Raw genomic sequence first — 18728 nt, forward strand, 5'->3', positions numbered from 1 at the left:
ACCTGGTGTGAATTATTATGAAGGGATTTATAAATGAAAAGTTACTGAAGATGTGACACGTTTTCTTTTTCAAAGAAATTTGCTCATGGAGTTATCTTTGACCAAAACTTATAAATTACCCTAAGTGGAGATTCTGTTCATGCAGTTGCTTATTAATGAGACCTTTTACATCCTTTTACACCTTTGACCTTCTTCTGATGTATTGTGGATAATGTTCAGTTCTAGTGTTATTATTAGTTGGGGTTTAGTATAGTTAATATTGTCATTCATGCTCTCTGGTTTATGTGTCATTTTCCTGTTTAGGTCTGCCTTGTCCTCTATGTATAACTTTTAGTTTAGCCTCATCCCCCTTATCTGTTCCCATGTTCCTCTCCTTGTGTTCCTTTCCGTTCCCCCAGTCTGTCATGTATTTCATGTCTGCGTGTTCCACATCTTATTGTCAAGCTTGTGTTGTCACGTCTACATCTCTCCATGTTTTCTGTTTTATTTCGAAAGTCTTGTGTTTCCATGTTTAGTGTGTTTAGTTTTGCTTCCCCTGTGGCGTCAGGTTAATTGGTGACAGTTGTGTTTCTCCAGGTGTTTCCACTTTCCACTACCCCGTTACCTTTCCATGTTTAAGTCCTCTGTCTTCCTTTGTTCAGTAGTCAGTTTGTCTGTTGGCCTTGCTTCATGTCACGTCAGGTCCTAATCATTACAAAATTCAGAAATGTCAGCGAAACATCAGGGTGCACAATTTAAACATAAATTTTCATCACTTGGTCCCAGGTGGAGCGTGGAGTGTCATTCCAGACTCCTCCTCCTGGAAAATCATCCGTGAAGCGAATTGCCAGAATCAATGGGGTCTCCTGTGAAGGCCCTGCCATTTCTTCCTCCCCTCGGACAGCGGTGTCGGACAGCCTCACCACTGAGCACAGCTTATATGGGCTCATATGATAGTTGGTTTTTTTTGGTTTCTCCTTTCTTTGTATTATTGTCATTACCCTATAAGACTGGCGTTGGTTGTCACATTTTTCAATCTTGCATGAATTGTTGATCATTGAAACATTGTTCAATAATCATTCTTTTATTAAATCAAAGCTTAAGATGCTGGTTCAAAATGGGTCTCTAACCCTAACCAAAAAAAAGTAATTAGCACTCTGTCACTGTGTAACAACCAACCCCATTGCAGGGTTGGCCACACATTTTTCAGAAACACATGATTGGGAACAAAAGTTTTCATTTCTTTTGGTTTTAGTTTAAAATAAAAAAAACAATAACAAACAATTAAACGTGAAACTTTAAATCAGCCAGTTGTGCACATGTGATGAGAATAATTGCAAGAAATTATTATGACATTCCCCTCGGTGTTACTTTTTTTTAAACCAATTGTTCACCAATAAAACTTACATTTGGTAAAATTTGGTGCTTTATAGTACAATTGGGTCACTATTTGATGAGTACAACAACAAGTGCTAAATAATTTGTCTTGTGTCTTGGAGGTGTCTCCTCCTGCTAGTTTGCTGTGTAGGAATTTGAAGTTCAGAAAGATTGACACAAACGGTAAATGGTGAGGTGAGTAATAAATATACTTTTAGCAAATCACATCTCATCTCCCATTGTGAGGAAACAGGATTTTATTTGTGTTCTTCAAATGCTGCAGGGGTTTGAAGACTTTCAGCTGTGGACAATGGGTACTGTCAGAACCATAAAACAGACTGACTTACTGATGCTTCTGCTTTAAATCACAGTAAACTTTTATTTAAATGTAATCAATGTAAAGTAAGTAGTATTGGGTTAAAATACATGTTACCTTTGTTCATTTACTGCTGTGCTTTTCCTGAAGTATTAAAAGCTTTTGACAAAGTTACAGCAGGGAGAGAAGCGGAGCCAGAACTACCTGTAATTCTGAGATGTCGGCAGTCTAAGACCCAGTTACCCAAATGCTAAAACAACTTTAATCACTTTGCTTCATTTCATGAAGCTTCCATGTGTATCCGCCATGTTTGCCACACTAAGCATTAAGTTTACTACACAGACACAAAGTTTCACAGTTAGAGATGCCAAAGTGACGTAGTGCTACTTGCACTGGTTGTTGTGGTGCCGCAAAAATAAAACATGAAAGTCAACTATAGGTTTGAAGACATTTTTTAAAATACATTGACATCAAAGTGACTTATGGCTTTTACAAGAGGATTTATAACTATTTAATTTTTTTAATTAAATGGTCAATATTAATCTGTTAATACATTATGGTATTTAAACATTTCCATAATATAACATTTTTTAAAAAATGATATAATTACTGTTGTTTATAGAACCTGACAAAGCTGAAAACTTCAGCCATACGTTGCATCGTATACAGTGTTCCTATGCCTTCATACAGTAAAAGCCAACAATCCACCAAGGCGGGAAAGAGGTAAAGTGTAAACTAGCAGAAGACTGTGAATGGTCCCTCCGGAGGTCCTGTCAGTGCTTCATACGTCAACTCCCTCCTCTTTTAGAAGTCTGTTATCTAACAGGACCACAGCCACCTGTATTTGCCGTGGTTTCAGCACTGTTGCGCTAACATTCATAGTCCTCAATGGAACAGTGCTGTCGTGGTTACAGTGCTGTTACGTTGCTATCTTCTCTCATGCTCTCCTCACTGCTACTAGTTGTGTGGGTGGAGTTTCCGTTGTGGCTGGAGATCATCATGGCGCTGTCTCTCAGGGATGCTCCAACATTACTGGGCAATGAGACACTCTGTGGGAGGGGCCTACCCACGGTGTAGCTATGTGGCCCATTGCTAAGTGAGTCTCTGTCCGGCATAGTGGTGCTGTTAGTGACCCGGTGGGAGTCGTAGGGTGTCAGGCAGTCATTCTCCAGAATGAGGTCACCTTCATCATCATCATCACCACCATCATCACTGTCACCCTCAGCAATGCTGTTGCTATGGTAACAAAAGACATGCCAAATGATTAAGAAAAAAGTGAATGCAATATGAACTGCACGTGTCCGTTCCTATTGGCAACTTGTGAATAAAGTTGAGAATTCAGCTAGCTTCGACTGCATTTTTCTAAAATTCATGATTCTCATTATTATTTCAAAACAACAGTTTCAATGAAGTTTCATTTCATTAAACGTTTAAGCACAAACTTCTTTTTCTTTTTCTCCTTTAACAGATATGATGTACGCCAGTGCTGCCACAGTCCCCATTCTTTCTGTTCATAAGCAGCCCCAAAAAAAGATAATATGCATGACAAACCTTGCAGTGATGGGATTGCTCAGAGAGGCGGGGCTTTGTGAGTCATGTGACACGGCAGAGCCTGTAGATCCAACTGAGCCCAGAGAACCCGAGTTACCTACAGAGGTTTTACTCCTACGATGCGTAACATTGTTCCTCTGGTTAGCTGGCTTTACGGTCACAATAAGGTTGTGACTATTTGCCACCATCATGTCTGTGACCTAAAATGACAGATGAGATAGTCAAATAGGGCTTAAATGATGCGATGAAAAATGCAGCTGTTTTTCTTAGATTTAAAGTGTACATGTTATATATAACATATAATATTATTTTTTTATGAATATAATATTGTGCAATTTGCACTCCACTCTTCTCCACACAATGCCAGTCTTACTTTATTTGTTAGTTTATTTGTTATTTATTGTAGACTTTACTATTTTTACTCTTTATCATGTTGCTGTAATACAAAAGTTTCTTTTTTGCACTCCACTGAAACATGTGACAGTTAAAAGCTAAACTTTAGCCATTAAGAGTGGCCCATGGTGAAATTAGCCATTCGTTTTACCAAACTGTATTCTACAAGGTGCATGTGCGTAAGTATGGGAGGGCCCGGTAGCTTTTAGAGACTTGATTGGGCAATACATTGTCAGTAATTAAAATGACCAAATGGGCTGCTGTCAGTTCTTGTAAAGCCAGTGCGCAGCAGCGCTTCAATTGACCCATTGGCCCAAAAGTGTGTTGGCCTACCAGTATGCCAGATTACCAGTCCAGCCCTGATTGATTATCATTAAAATGCTCTAATGAGTGCATATAGAGTGACTTAACACCCCATTACTTTGATACATACAAACGCTGGTCTAATCATTACTACTACTTTTACTTCCTAAGCTGTTTTTGAACTGTTACTTTGTAAGCTTGTATCCACTACGGATAAGGAAAAAAAAACGACACACACAAGTGCGACTGTGTTGTAATTTATGGGCAAAGTACATTTACTGTTCATGAAAAAGAAGCACACTTGAATCTTGATCAAGTTAATTCTGAATCTTCTTCTGTATATATTGAATTTTCTTTGAGCCTGGAAGGGCATTTACCTGATCCAAAGATTTTCCTGCTACATCGATGCCATTGACCTCGAGGATCTCGTCGTTAACACCCAACAGCCCAGTGCTTTCTGCTAACCCACCACGCACAAGACGAGATATAAACACCCCTGGAACCTTCAGGAGCAAGAAGAAAGATACAAATATGAGACAACAGCTTTTAGCTATTATAGCTGATATTAATATATTCATAACTTTTATCTTTATGTCTGCATGAAGGTGCTACTTGCTGATAGTTTTAGAGAAATTTTGAGATGGGGTATCTTACCGGCCCAATCATAACTGCACAATTGGTACATCATTGGTGAATTACAGGGAAATAATTCATCAATTTTGTCAGCATTAAAGGCAGAGTACTGTCTTGTAAGCAGGGTAAAAGCAAAGTAACAAACCTTACCTTCTCTACGCCCTGCGGTGTCACCCGCACGCTCACGCCGTCACGTATGTAGAACCCAAGTGGTTTTTGAGTGCCATGCTTGTGAAGTCGTACCCGTCGATGTGTCTCAGGCAAAATGTCCACATCGATGATTGAAGAAATCTGTCTGAAGTTCTTTGGTGGTCCAATCATGAGGCCAGATCTGCCCTTTGAGTGGGTGGAGCCTGAGCCAGTGGCGCGCAGGCTCGTTAAGCCCAGCCCCTTTCTACGCCTCTGAAGGGAGTTGGTGCCAAAAATGATAGGTTCATCCTCTTTAAGAAGACACAAAAGAATGGAGACTGTTAATGGCTACTTGCTGATTTGTGATTCTTTTAAAGTGTTAAACTTTACAGTTACGGTGTATTATTTACACCATAATTGGAAAAAATAAAGTCCATCCATCTTGTTCCGCTTATTTGGGCTGGGTCGCAGGGGCAGCAGCCTAAAAAGAGAAGCCTCCCTCTTCCTGGCCACCTCCTCCAGCTTGTCCAGGGGAACACCAGGGTGCTCCGAGGCCAGCTGAGAGATATAACCTCTCCAGCATGTCCTGGGTCTGCCCCGCGGCCTCTTCCCGGTAGGACATGCCCAGAACACCTCACCCAGGAGGCATCTTTGTTAGATGCCCGAACCACCTCAACTACCTCCTTTCAATGTGGAGGAGCAGCTGCTCTACTCTGAGTCCCTCCCAGATGGCCAAACTTACCCGATCTCTAAGGGAGGCCAGCCACCCTTCGGAAGAAGCTCATTTCCACAAGTCTTTGATATTGGATAGTTGAACTTTAATTCCAAAATTTCTACATTCAAAAGATCAGAGCTTTCTTGTGTGTACTGTCAGTCTCAGATATGAACACAATATTACTACTAGCTTCCGATCATTTTTTCCCACAGTTCCATTCTGTCTGTATCCATATTTTGTCAGGAATAAAACCAGCCATTTTAGCTAACTGAACAACCTGTATTGATCATTATTTTGTGTTCTTGTATGTTATATACAAGGACACAAAGTATAGTCTTTTTCAGAAATAGTTAAACATGTGCTAAACCTCATACAAAGTTGTTAAATTCCAGTGTGTCCCAGTTAGACCAGCTCCTACAGGAAACAGTGAGGAATGATCACTGCCCCACCACAGTCTCAAATAACTGTAAATATTTATGGCAGACCTGTGACATGCTAGCTTTACTTTGCACATTTTTTACTGAATCTCATCTTTGTTTATTTTTTGACCCGCCCCATACAGTAAAAACTGGTGACAATTTGAACCAAAAATTTCAAATTTGGATTCATCCCTCCATCCAACCTGTTGGTACTGATACTGATTTTCAGTCCAGTTCTAGCGTGACCGCTAATGATGGTAACAGCAGGCATAAACGACCTGTGTGACTGTTTTCTGCCAAAATTTTAGCCCAGCCAGGTTTACTTATTAATCAGTAGTCTTGGCATTCTGGCTGCAGGGCCTTCGCTCATCTCCACAACTTTTCACATTTTATAAAACACTCTATGACCTCATAATTAAATCAACAAAACACGCACTATAGCCGAAATTACAGTGAACCCACGATCTCTAACATGTATGTGGAGTGACATTGACAGACAACATCAAAGCTATAAGATCAGACATGAACCTCCCCCTCTCTGCTGGCTAAAGCTTTAAATATTTGCTGCTTACTACTATCATAAGCTTTGGAGCTCAGAAATGGTATTCAGGATGGCTGTAAAGAGTAAATCTGTGTCTGTGTCTTAGTGCCCCATATATCTGTCCCTAATGTACCATGTTTCTGTTATCTGCAGCTGTCATGAGCATTTGTATGTTTCTTTCTAGTGTGACCTCACTCTGTAGTGCCCCACCATCTGGAGCCCAAGGGGGTGCCATATGGCCATATGCAGTGCAGGACAACAACAGGCCTGTGCACAGTGCAGACAAAGGGGGAGCGTCATTCTGTAAGGGCTTTGTTACTTCACCTCCTATTTAAAAGCAGACTATCAGGTCTGAAACTGTATAATTTTTTTCAATTGTGATAACAGCTCCTGTAATCACTGTGACGCTGTTTTACATTTAAAACAATGCATCAGACAACTGGTGCATCTATTGTGTTATTTTGTTTAAATTGTATTTGTTAAAACACACTTTTTTCAAAGCTCTTGTGTTTTGAACCCATCAACCATGATTACTTAGTCTGTTTACCGCCGCTCCATTTCTTAGTGTTTCTCTCAGTGCAACATGACATTTCTGTGCCACGTGTTACAAGTTGTACTGTATCAGTAGTTTCCAGTTTGACACTTTTAGTTTATCAGATGCAAAATTGTGATGTGAAAAAAGGTATTTTGTCTCTTAGTTATCATAAATCACCTCAGCAACATACTCAGGGTGGAGCAGCACAAATGTACACACTGCTCTTCTGTCAGTATTACTAAGACCGTAGTCACTTTGATTCTTCACATGGAACTTTACTGATTAAAATACATATAACTGCTTTGTTGTGTCAAAGTCTACTCGATGTAGACTTTGTTGCAGTGTTAATGTGTTAAAGTAATCAACAAGTGCAAGTCAACATCTCTCTCTCTTTCACACACACACACACACGCACACACACACACACACACACACGCACACACACACACACGCACACACACACACACACACACACACACACAGTAGTGGCATTGCATGGAACTGATATGACTGATGAAGTCTCAAAAGACATCAGTCATATAAACTCAGTCATATAAACTGAGTGAGATTATCTTGCTCCAAAAAGTAAAATAAACTCACTCATGGCTAATGGCTTAAAGCAGCAGATGGGTTTCTATCCTGTGGTATCCCCCTGTCTATCCCTCACTCACAAACACATACTCACAAATGCACACCAGTGCTAACACACAAAGACAAGCTGTAGTAAAGGTCAAAATGAATGTAGCCAAGTAAGAGGAATTGAAGTGGAGAGAGAAGCGTGTAGGAAAGGAAACACATATCTGCTGTTTTCAGTGTAAAATGAACTTTTTGTTGCCTTCATAAAGGGTTTGATGACGTCTTCAGTCATTTAGAAGTCTTTCACATTTCACTGAATACTTACAAGTGACACTAGTGAGCAACAGAGCTGCTACAAAGACTACTAATACAAATGTGAGATCCTTACTGAACTTATTTGAGACAGACCTGGTTAGTTAAAAACAAACTATCGCCACCACTTAATCTTCCTGTTGCTCTATCCTTCAGCTGTGCAAATTTTGCCAATCATGTGGATGCAGTGAATAAATGGGATTACACTTCAGGAATGAAAGATAAGTGATTGTGGGAATAGATTTTAGCTGCCTTACTCAAGTCCTAATCCTTTCTAGTGACGCCACTACTCCTAATGCAATGCATGGGTTTAAGATTTTTCAGTAGGATTTACAGGATTTTATCATTTCTGGACTGCAGAGTTTAAAAGAGTAAACAAAACGAATACAAGCCTCCTCAATAAGATTTCAACAAACGTATTGCACGTGCACATGTTTGCTCTCTCTGTGTTTCCAGGGCCTTGTTTTCCTGAGCTCGCTTCCTTTTTAGTTCCCCAGACCATAGAGCTGATCTGATTTGCTGGCAGCTGTCTGTGACTCCGATCTCTAGCAGCCTGCTAAGCAGCACATTAATGTCATCACATCCTGAGTTATGACATAGCATGAAAAGGTGTACTGGGAGACAACAATGGTACAGTGTATTAGAAAACACTCACATAATCCATAATGATGGATGGATAAACATCACCACTGTCAGCAGGTGTAATAAGTGTTTCTGCTTCATATGTAGTGTCTCAGGGGTAAACAATAAAGCTCACTAACATTACAGTCTACCTGTAAAATTACAGGATACATTTTTGTCTTTCTTGAATTATTCACTCTTGCTATGTCTTGGGCACAAAGTATGTGCTACCAGAGGTGTGTGCTACGAAGCCAGTTTAACTGGTTAGTGACGTCATAGTTGTCAGTGTCACAAGGGTGGTTCTCTTTTTAAACTTGGATACATTACTGTGGGTTATGTTCAGAGCTTTGGAAGTGCCAATTTTTCACTAATTCTTGATTTGTATGCTTTAAAAAGAGATTTAAAATTGGAAGAAGCTGCCATTCTCAGTGGGAATACTGAGCTTGCTGACCTCTGCCGATTCAGTGAAGTAAAATCCAGACACATAAGGGTAACAAATAAGTCCTCAGTGTACTTTTGAGCAATTAAATGATTTCAAAATTAACATGAAATTTAACAAGCAGTCAGATTAAATGCCAGCACTGGAATAAATTGTTTAGAACCAGCTGGAGTCAGTGAAGTGAGCTCGGGAAAAGCTCAGGAAAAATGCGTGCATGACCTAAATTGTCGGACAAGAATTATCAGATTCTGTAAATTCTTTAAAACTGGTAAGCAGTGATTGATTAAAAATAAGAGCAATGGGATTGTTCATGTATAGCGAGGGTGTGCTGGGAATGCCTGGCAAAGGCCCCCGGTCCACGAGATCTTAAACTCCCACTTCAGGTGGAGCTTCAACAGCATTCCGAGGGAGGCTAAGGACATTGAGTCCGAATGGACCATGTGCAACACCTCCATTGCTGCACATGAGGCTACAGGCTACTGCACTGAGCTGCAGCTGCAAGGTGGCCGGTGCCTGTCATGGTGGTAACCTCCGAACTTGATAGTGGATAACCGAGGTGAAGGGAGCCAACACGCTAAAGAAGGAGTCCTGTAGGGCTTGGTTAGCTTACGGGACTTCAGAGGCAGCTGATGGGTAACGGCAGGCCTGGAAATGCCTCGGTGTTCTCCATTAAAAGCTGGAGGAAGTGGCTACGGACAGGGAGGTCTGGGCTTCTCTGCTTAGGCTGCTGACCCCACAACGTGGCCCCAGATAAGCGGAAGAAAATGGATAGACAGATGGATGTGATCGTCCACTAGTAAATTAATCATTGATGTTATTCTCTTGGAGGGACGAAAACATTTTAAAAAGACATGAAATATACTTTGGAAGCCATTAAAATAACTGTAGGATCAATGTGTAGAAAGACATATAACATGTTTAAGAGATCTGTCATTTAGATTGCTTTGCAAAGTAATTTTTCAAGCCTAATTAACTAAAAATGTATTTTTACCTCATTTTTTCTCTTACCTCTCTTGGTTATAATAATGCGGAGCAGCGGATTGGCTGATGCAATGGCTTTGTGGTAATTTTCATCATTGTTGATTGGAAGGAGGTCCCCGTGGACATCTGCATATCCTAGTAGCACATCAACACCAGGGATGTGATGAATCGTTTGGAGGAGGCGGTAGAACTCCTTGAAGCCCCCTGGACCATTTCTCTTCAGAGCAAAACGACGATATTCTGCATCAAACTGTAGAAGGCAACAAACACACATCAAATGATGTTTAATAGTGAGGCTCAATCTGTGTTTACAATTTTAGCTAAATGTAATACTGAGCATTTCCAGCTTCAGAGTCATGATTCTGTCCGACACTCTTCAACATCAGATCACTGTTCACCAACTCTTCCTTCAACATGACCCCCACTCTCTTCCTATCTGTACTATGAGAGAACAGCTTGCATCCACCTCCAATGCCCCTGGCCTGGGTTCCTTTCACCTGGTCTCCTGCATGCACACTATATCTAACTTTCTTCTCACCATCATATCAGCATCTCTCTCACTTCAGCAGTCATAGTCCCTACATTTAGAGTCCCTGCATTCACCTCCACAACCCTGCCTTTGTTTCTCCTTGTTTTCAGCCAGCAGAAGCACAGTTTCCACCAGCACCCGCATGGCCAACAGCACTGGAGGCTGTGGGTTCGACTGATCTGACATGGAAATCTCATTCTTGATCATCTGCATGTTTTATTTACCAAAGATATTATGCCGGATGCCCTTCCTGACACAACCCTCTCTATTTATCTGGACCTGTTTACCGCCATTTCCTGTAGCTTCTCTCTCAGTAGCAGCGACTGCATTGCGTTAAATCAAAAAGGGGGATCCTCTTAATGCATTTCTAATTATCGATTCAATTCCATTTTATTTATATAGCACCAAACCACACAACAATCGCCTCAAAGTGCTTTATATTAGTATAGTATAGAAGTAAATTAATCTACATAGATAAGGCTAACGTGAACACCGACAGTAAAATTTGAGATTTTGTTTCATTTCAGTGCTAAAATCCAAGCCCCTCATAAAGGCCACCCTCAGTAACCACCTTTGATATGGATGTAGAGGTACAGTGCCCATTTCATGAATGGAAACACAAACAAGGAAAAATCACAGCGAACTGTAGGGACAGTACTGGTACAGGAGTTTAAACATATTTCAAATATTATGGAATATTTGTTATTTTTATGTACTGTAGTAACAAATCTTAAAAATTATGTCATTCTATCAGTCTTCCTGTATCGTGGCATCTCCAACTTGCGTGATGTACTGACAAGGCACGTACTGTTTGTGTGCTGTTTGGAACTAGTGATGCCTGGCGAAAGCAGAAATGTTTAAAAATTGTTTAATTAAAACTGAGACATGACCTAAAACTCAAACTCTGGAGTTTAATTTTTGTCCCAACTGTATATTATAACAGAAACTTTCAAACAGTAATTACAGAATGAGATCCACGCTGACTTTGTTTTGTCTCCCAACATTATGCTTCTTCCGGTGGATATTAACACAAATACTGTGCCTCCCTTTAGCTCTATAATTAACAGCACAGAGTATTAGACCTCTCACTGGCATGTTTGCCTTGAAAGCTATACTGGGCGTACTCAGTGTGAAGAATGTGTGCTTTATCAGACCATTCATCTGTATCTTGGACTCTAGGGTGGCATGCTACTTTACCAGTACTGTCATATGATATATGGAAATGTTGACGTTGCTGCATTCAGGGCCGTAATCAGGTTTTAGGGATTAGTGGGGTACAGAAGAGTCACACTGGTGCTCTTTGTTTAAGTAAAACAATAAGGTTATTTTTAAAGTGCTTTTCACATATGTGTTGGCATAAAGTGCTCACATGTTCTTATGAATAATAACAATACGATTGAATGGAAAATGGAAGCACAGTTAACAGGAATATAAAGCCAAGTTCAAACACAGCATGAAAGAAAACATTATAAAGAAAGTTATTAAACAATAAGAATGAGTCCACAGAGTTGGATAAATGAAGTCAAAGTGGGACTTCAGAAATCCAAAATTTCTTTTGCCACTGGCTGAAAGGCTCCATCCCCACCCCAATCTCACACGAGTAACACATTCTGAGATAAAAGATTGCTGCATTTTCATTTAGTGCTCTGTATATAAGTAGCCGGTGTTGAGTATAAAGCAGGAGTAATATGAGCTGACTTAGGAGAAAACATAAGTATTCTGGTGGCAGCATTTTGTATTGCTTGAAAATGAGAAGGAGATGATTTCCTGGATGGGATTGAGCAGAAAAAAAGCTGGGATCCAAGGAAAACTGAGGCTGTGCTCAGTGACAATGCATCTGACCACTTGTTCCCTTGCGTGCCCCACTGACTGGAACTTCTCATCTATAGACTGATTCTCCGTGTCGTACTACCTCAGGCTGCTTCACCCTGTCTCTCCTTGTCAGCTGGTCTCTGATCCTGCAGTCCTCAGCATTCACTGACGACTTAGAGTCAACCTGCGCTTTCTCTGCTGGCTGCTGCTGTTGATAATTGTGCAACTTTACAGATGGCACTCTGTCATTCTGGAGCCAATAAATCATTTGCATTGAGTGATTTTGTTGGTTTCATGAAGTTTGACTTTTTTATTTTGAACTGAATCCTGGTAGCGCAGGACAGACTACAGAGGCCTCACTGGGGTCGGTTCAGATGGGTACTGGGACCCTGGCAGAGGAGGAGGAGAACTAATATTAGTGTTTGGAGTGTTTCACCAGTTAGCATCGCAGTGGATGCAGGACAATTTTATATCTTTGAACTTCAGCTTGTTAGAGTTGGAGGTAAAAACTAATCTACCAACCACCTGGTTCTATCAGCCCTGGTCAAAGAAAACAGAGCTGTCTATTTTACAAGGCTGGCTTTTAACAGTCAGCACAATCCAACATTATTATTTGATACCATTACCATGATCATATCACCTGCTTAACCTGCTCTTTCTGTTTTTTCTGATGACAATAGCAAAAATTTTCTTCATTTTTTTTCTTACACAGGTGCAAATGAAAATTACAATATGTTATGCACTGGCTCTCCCAGGCTCCCAGGCTCAGCATAGAAATCTCTGTAGTTTATACACCTGTGGCCATGAAAGTGATTAGAACACCTGAATTCAATAATTTGGATGGGTGAATACTTTTGGCAATATAATGTATTTATATCTGTTCCTTTTTATTGGCAACTTTGTACAAAAGAGGAATTTGTTGCTGTGTCATTGTGTAAAACTGTTCTTATGCCATGACATGTTGTTTCTAAAGGACCACAGCCTCCTGCCAAAGGGCAGTGTCACAAACAGTTTGAGACAGGCAAGCAAGATCCATGCCGACCCCCCACTTCATAGAGTCCTGGAGGTCTACAAGTCTTGTAGGGAGGCAGATTGCTGCCAATCACCTTCTCAGTGGAGGGAATGACATGCTGCAGTCTGCATTTGTCCTTGGCAGCAGCACGGTGATGGAGGAGGTGAGAATAGATTCATTGATGGAGAAAAACTGCACCATCACTGACGTTGGCAGGTTGTATTTTCTCTGTTGTGTCTTCTTGATGAGGAGGCTGATGTTTGGGAGGGGTGTCTGGTTTCCACTGTCATCTCCACTGTTTTCACAACATTTAAGCTCCAGGTTGTTGTCACTGCACAAAGTCACCAGTCAATCTCGCTCATATAGACGGACTCATCTCCACACGAGATAAGCCCAACAGGGTGGTGTCATCTGCAAACTTCGGAAGTTTACAGACTGATGTCTGGAGGTGCAACTGTTGGTATACAAGAAGAAGATTAGAAAAGTAAAGACAGAGCCCTGAGGGGAACCAGTGCTGATGCAATGAAAGACAGGAAGTCAATGATCCACCTGCAGGTGGGAGCAGACACATTCAGCTGGGAGAGCTTTTCCTGCAGCAGAGTAGGGATGAATATATTAAAAGCACAACCAAAGTCCACAAAAAGTAGCCTAGCATAAATTCCTGCAGAGTCCAGATGCAGTGCCATGTTAACAGCATCACCTACTGACCTGTTGGCTCTGTAGGCGAACTGCAGGGGATCCAGGAGGGGGACAGTGATAGAGTTTAGATGTGATAGTACCAGACGGTCAAACTCTTCATGACTACAGAGGTCAGAGCAACAGGTCGGTTTGTGATCCCTTTTTTAAAAAAATGGAACAGGAATGATAAGTCCTGTGGAAGCAGGCTGGCACATGACATGTCTCTGATCAGCACAGGGCTTCAGGGTGGATGGAGACACTGAGCCTGGTCCTGCTGCTTTCTGGGTGTTCTGTTTTGAGTTTGTTTACATCTCTTTCAAGTAGGGAGAGAGGTTTCTAGGGAGATGGAGAAATTACTGAAGGGATGAGCATTTGAGTCCAGATGAGGGGAGCAGTATTGCTGAATAACAGTCACATCATTACACCAGCCACTGTAAGCAGAAAAACAGATACCTCCACCTTTGTCTTGCCGAAGAACTTCATGTGGCAATCCGCTCTGAAGAGTTGGAGTTCTACCAACTGCACCACAGAGTCCAGTATAGATCCACTCAGTCAAGTTTCCATTAAACACAAAACAGCCAATTTAGAGCAGTCTCTGTTTTTCCCCATCAATAGCTGGAGTTCATCTATTTTACTGCCCAATGAGCTTATGTTCCCTGTAGTGGAGTATGGAGGCGGTGGAGATGCAGGAGCGTACCGGCTTGCTTTCCTCTCCTACAGCGTCTCACTTCATGAACCTGAATGGCCAGATCAGGCAATGAATGATGGAAATAAGTCCTCAGGAGTTGTAGCCCTGATGTTCATTAGCTCATCTCTGGTGTAAAATTTCTGGTTGTATGGCAAAGCACAGAGTAAAGCTGAAAGACTGCGCAAAATATTCACGAAACTGTTCCCACTAAAAATGTAAACAACAAACCGGTTGAGTTAAAAACACAGCAGCCAGTACAGCAAGGCCATGAAGGCATCTGAGCAGGAAATATGATCAGCTGGTGACGTGTGACCCAAAAGTAAACAAATGACTCAGCCATCATCACTGGACCACCAGCTTGTTATACTCCATACAACCAAATGACAAATCACAACTGTCATCTTGAGCTGACAGTTGTTGTGAGTTGGTGCTATATAAATACAACTGAACTGAACTGAATGACAGGAAGAGCAGAGATTGGACAGTGGGTAAGATACTGATCCATTCTTCAGAGGGTAAGTGTGTGACTGATAGACAAAAGCACTAGGTGAATGTGTGTGTGTGTGACTGCGTGAATGAGACAAGTAGTAGAAACTGTTGTAAATGATGAAACTGAGGAGAAAGGTGTTGTATAAGAACCAAACCACGTACTGATTCTAATAGGTGATAACACCGTCCCGCGTTACTGAACTGTTAAGTTACTTCAGTTACTGCTAAAGAGTTAAGCAGTGTGCTTACATTCGACTCACTCTTTGTCACTGTATATAATGCTGTCACTCTTACTGCACTATAATGTGTCATCACTGACAGTAGCACACTGGAATAAAAGGAAAATCTCCCTCTTTTTTGCACTAATCAGTGCTGCTGTCTGCAAGCTGCACTCTCTGATACAATGTTCATTTAGAACATCATCAAATTCACATTATTGGATTTCCTTAAAAAATGGATATCATTTTGAGGCTATGTTGCCCATTCTAGTGTCAATTCCTTTGGATAATCATGGGAAACACAACTTGCTTATAAAGGATGAACGTTGCCACTGTGACATGACCCACTGGTAAATCCCATTGTAAAGCTAAAAATGTTCCCTAGCGCTATCAGTTTGCAGGCGGATGTCATGAGCACGGCACAAACCTGACTGTGAAGCAGAGGAAATCACAGAATTCTCTAACAGGAGCTTCATTTACTAAACTGCCCTTCATGTTGTTTGACTTTAAGCACGTCACAGGACACAGACTTCTACAGAACCACAGGTGTTTCTGACACACCCCCTCCTACCTACAAAAAACTGCGTGGGTTTGAGCACTGACTCAGTCTACATATTTCTATACGTGGACTGGTCCACGTTCTTCATGTGAAACCAGTCTACAGTCTGTGCGAGGCGGCTGAAGGGCCTGTGGAAGGTTTTATCTTTAAACTATTTTTCAGGCTCTTCAAACATTAGCAATAAAAAGTACGTTGAAAATGCTGCCAATATTTGAGTTTACGGACACAGCTTCACCTAAAAAATATTTTGGTTTTCATCTTCATGAAAGCACTTACTATTACAGAATAATCACACTGTAATTTTATGTGTTCGGTATGCTTATTTCTCATTATTTCTCTTATTACAAAAGCTAAACCTCACAAACAACTAAAATGTAAACACCAAAGAATAAGCCAACAACAGCTTGGCACCACACACACACACACACACACACACACACACAGATCGAGTTAAACACAGGACTGGGATTATCGAGGCTGAGCAGGCTGACACGATGTTGATGGTGTTGGTGGTGTTGGTGGGGGGGCTGCGGGCGGCAGCAGCCAGGCCGCTGTCAGCTGAACCCGGTCGGATTTCGTTTCTTCTAAATATCGCGTGAATTTGCAGCGGCCAGATATTTGTGTTTGTTACATCACGATCTGGATGAGAAGAGCGGAGGGCTGGGGTCCTGATAACGCACACCCTGCGTCGCTAACAGCATCAGTCAGCAGCCCATCACTTACTTTGCTCTTGACCTCCACCAGGTTGTCCGACAGTCTGAACGAAGTCCGCTGTTGCTGCTGCTGCTGTTGCCTGGACATTGTGCTCCTCGGTCGGCTGCTTGTCTGAGGCACTGCGGGTAAAAATATCCGCTGGAGGTCTGACAGCCTGGCAGCTCCCTCCTCTACTCTCGAGCGTAAAGCTGCTGAGGGGCTGCAGCGGTAATGGTGTTGTCCTCGGACAGGCTCCTGGCTGCCGTGCTGCTGCGGGCCCGCCTTTCGTTCCTCCCGACGCGCAGAAACAAACCCGGCTCCTCACAGGTGCAGTCCGGTAAATCCAGTATGAGATCTGAGGTACCAGCGAAACCCGCCCTTCTGCTCCCCACCCCTCCTCCTGATGAACACAGGGGGCGGGACGTGATACTGGAAGAAGAAAACACAACATGACCTGTCTATTACTCTCTCTCTCTCTCTCTCTCGCCGTGTGTGCGTGTGTGTGCTGCTCCATACTCCAGTGGACAGATTCATATTACTCCTCCTTTGCTTTTGCTGGCACAAGGACAGAAAGGATAATACTCTGTTCTAATGTCAAATCACTTTTACTTACATCATACTGATAGCCTGGTGAATATAAAATGTTATATTTCAGAGAAAAACTCAACTAGTGCAAACAACGCACTTTTAACCAGTATGGAAACACCAAGACAGAAATAAAGAGGGTATTAGACAACCAGCTGTAACAACCATAAGTTATGTTCCAACCATATAATGTTAGAGCACAATAGTGCAGTGCTGTGACAAAGCATTTGCACCCTTTATAAATATGCATAGTTTTATGCATATTGGGTACATGTTTCAGATCAAAAAACACATTTTACTATCAGACAAAGATGAGAACATTCAAAATGCAATGTTTAAATTATGATTTCATGATTTTCAATCAAAGAAGGCTATCCAGACCTACCTGACCCTATGCAAAACAGTAACTCCCCCATAAACCTGAGTGTGCTGCACTCAGCAGCTGAACTGCAATCAAGTGTTTGTGGTAACTGGCAGTGAGTCTTTCACATAGCTGTGGAGGAGTTTTGGCCTCTTTTTTGTTGAATTGTTTTAATTCAACCACGTTGGATGGTTTTCTAGCATGAGGTCATGTTAAAAAGCATCTCAGTCTGATTTAATTCATTTGATCATTGGTTTTTTGAGCCATTCAGAGGTGGACCTACTATATGTATGTGGATCATTGTCCTGCTGCATAACCCAAATGTGCTTGTGCTTCAGTTCATGAACTGGTGGATGAACATTCTCCTTCAGGATTTGCTGGTAGAGAGCAGAATTCATGCTTCATCAATTACATCAAGTCATCCAGGCCCTGAAGCAGCAGAGCAGCCCCAGACCATCACACTACCACACCACCATGTTTATCTGTTAGTATGATGTTCTTTTCATGAAAAGCTATGTTAGTTTTATATCAGATTTAACAGGACTCAAACTTTCCAAAAAGTCCAGCATGTGTGTCCCCACAACCTGTCCAGCTTGTTCAAGTTTTCTCCATTTGTGGATAATAACTGTAACCATAGTTACCCACGTCTTAGCAATGGCTTCATCCCCCCTGTTCAGACTAATAGATGTCAGTGACTTTGTTTCTCAGCTGTTTCCTCGGATTAAAGCAGAATTTTAGACTATTTTACTTTGTTGGATGGGTTCTATTTAAGTGATTTTGTCTGTCAAAAATTCTGTCAATAATCAGGCCTGGCTGTAGCTAATGAAACTGAACTCATCTTTCCAAAGAAAATGTGGTTAATCACAGTTGATTTGTGATTCAACAAGGATTCAATCCAATTTTGATTATATAGAAGCAAATCACAACAGCACTTGCCTCAGTGCCCTTTATACTGTAAGGTAAAGACCCTGCAATAATACAGAGAAAACAATCAGATAACCCCCTACGAGCAAGCACTTTGGCAACAGTGGGAAGGAAAAGCTCTCTTTTAACAGACAGGGCTACCTGTGAAGACAGGATAAAGAATTATAGTGAGTGAAGAAGACTGTAACTACAATATATGTAAATCACCAAAAATAGCTCAATTAAGGCTGAAGCCATTAGTGAGATCTTGTACACTGTGTTTGGTAACCTAGCGGAGAAAAAAAGTTCTGCCATCACTGCATCTCTCCAGATTGCCAAGTAGGACCAGATGAGAATGCTATTTGACAGCAAAGGCTACAG

General features: G+C 41.5%; 1 protein-coding gene across 1 annotated transcript; it reads right to left on the reverse strand.

Moving 5' to 3' along the window:
- Nucleotides 1-1595: 1595 nt before the first annotated feature.
- Nucleotides 1596-16920, reverse strand: pard6a (par-6 family cell polarity regulator alpha). Its single transcript, XM_040026599.1, has 6 exons — nt 16529-16920; nt 9848-10070; nt 4703-4992; nt 4297-4422; nt 3224-3423; nt 1596-2908 (listed from the first exon to the last, which is right to left on the reverse strand). The coding sequence occupies exons 1-6, from the start codon at nt 16604-16606 to the stop codon at nt 2581-2583; spliced, it is 1245 nt and encodes a 414-aa protein (XP_039882533.1). The 5' UTR covers nt 16607-16920; the 3' UTR covers nt 1596-2580.
- Nucleotides 16921-18728: the final 1808 nt, after the last annotated feature.

The sequence above is a fragment of the Simochromis diagramma genome, unplaced genomic scaffold (genome assembly GCF_900408965.1).
Source record: "Simochromis diagramma unplaced genomic scaffold, fSimDia1.1 OVJJ01000293.1, whole genome shotgun sequence".
Classification (NCBI taxonomy): Eukaryota; Metazoa; Chordata; class Actinopteri; order Cichliformes; family Cichlidae; genus Simochromis; species Simochromis diagramma.

Excerpts from the sequence above, each read along its gene's own strand:
- pard6a (XM_040026599.1), bottom strand. The coding sequence starts at position 16,606 with ATGTCCAGGCAACAGCAGCAGCAGCAACAGCGGACTTCGTTCAGACTG. Across the intron at positions 4,423-4,702 it reads CACCGCAGGGCGTAGAGAAG|GTTCCAGGGGTGTTTATATC; the intron begins GTAAGGTTTGTT and ends TTGCTCCTGAAG. Across the intron at positions 2,909-3,223 it reads AGCAATCCCATCACTGCAAG|CAACAGCATTGCTGAGGGTG; the intron begins GTTTGTCATGCA and ends TTGTTACCATAG.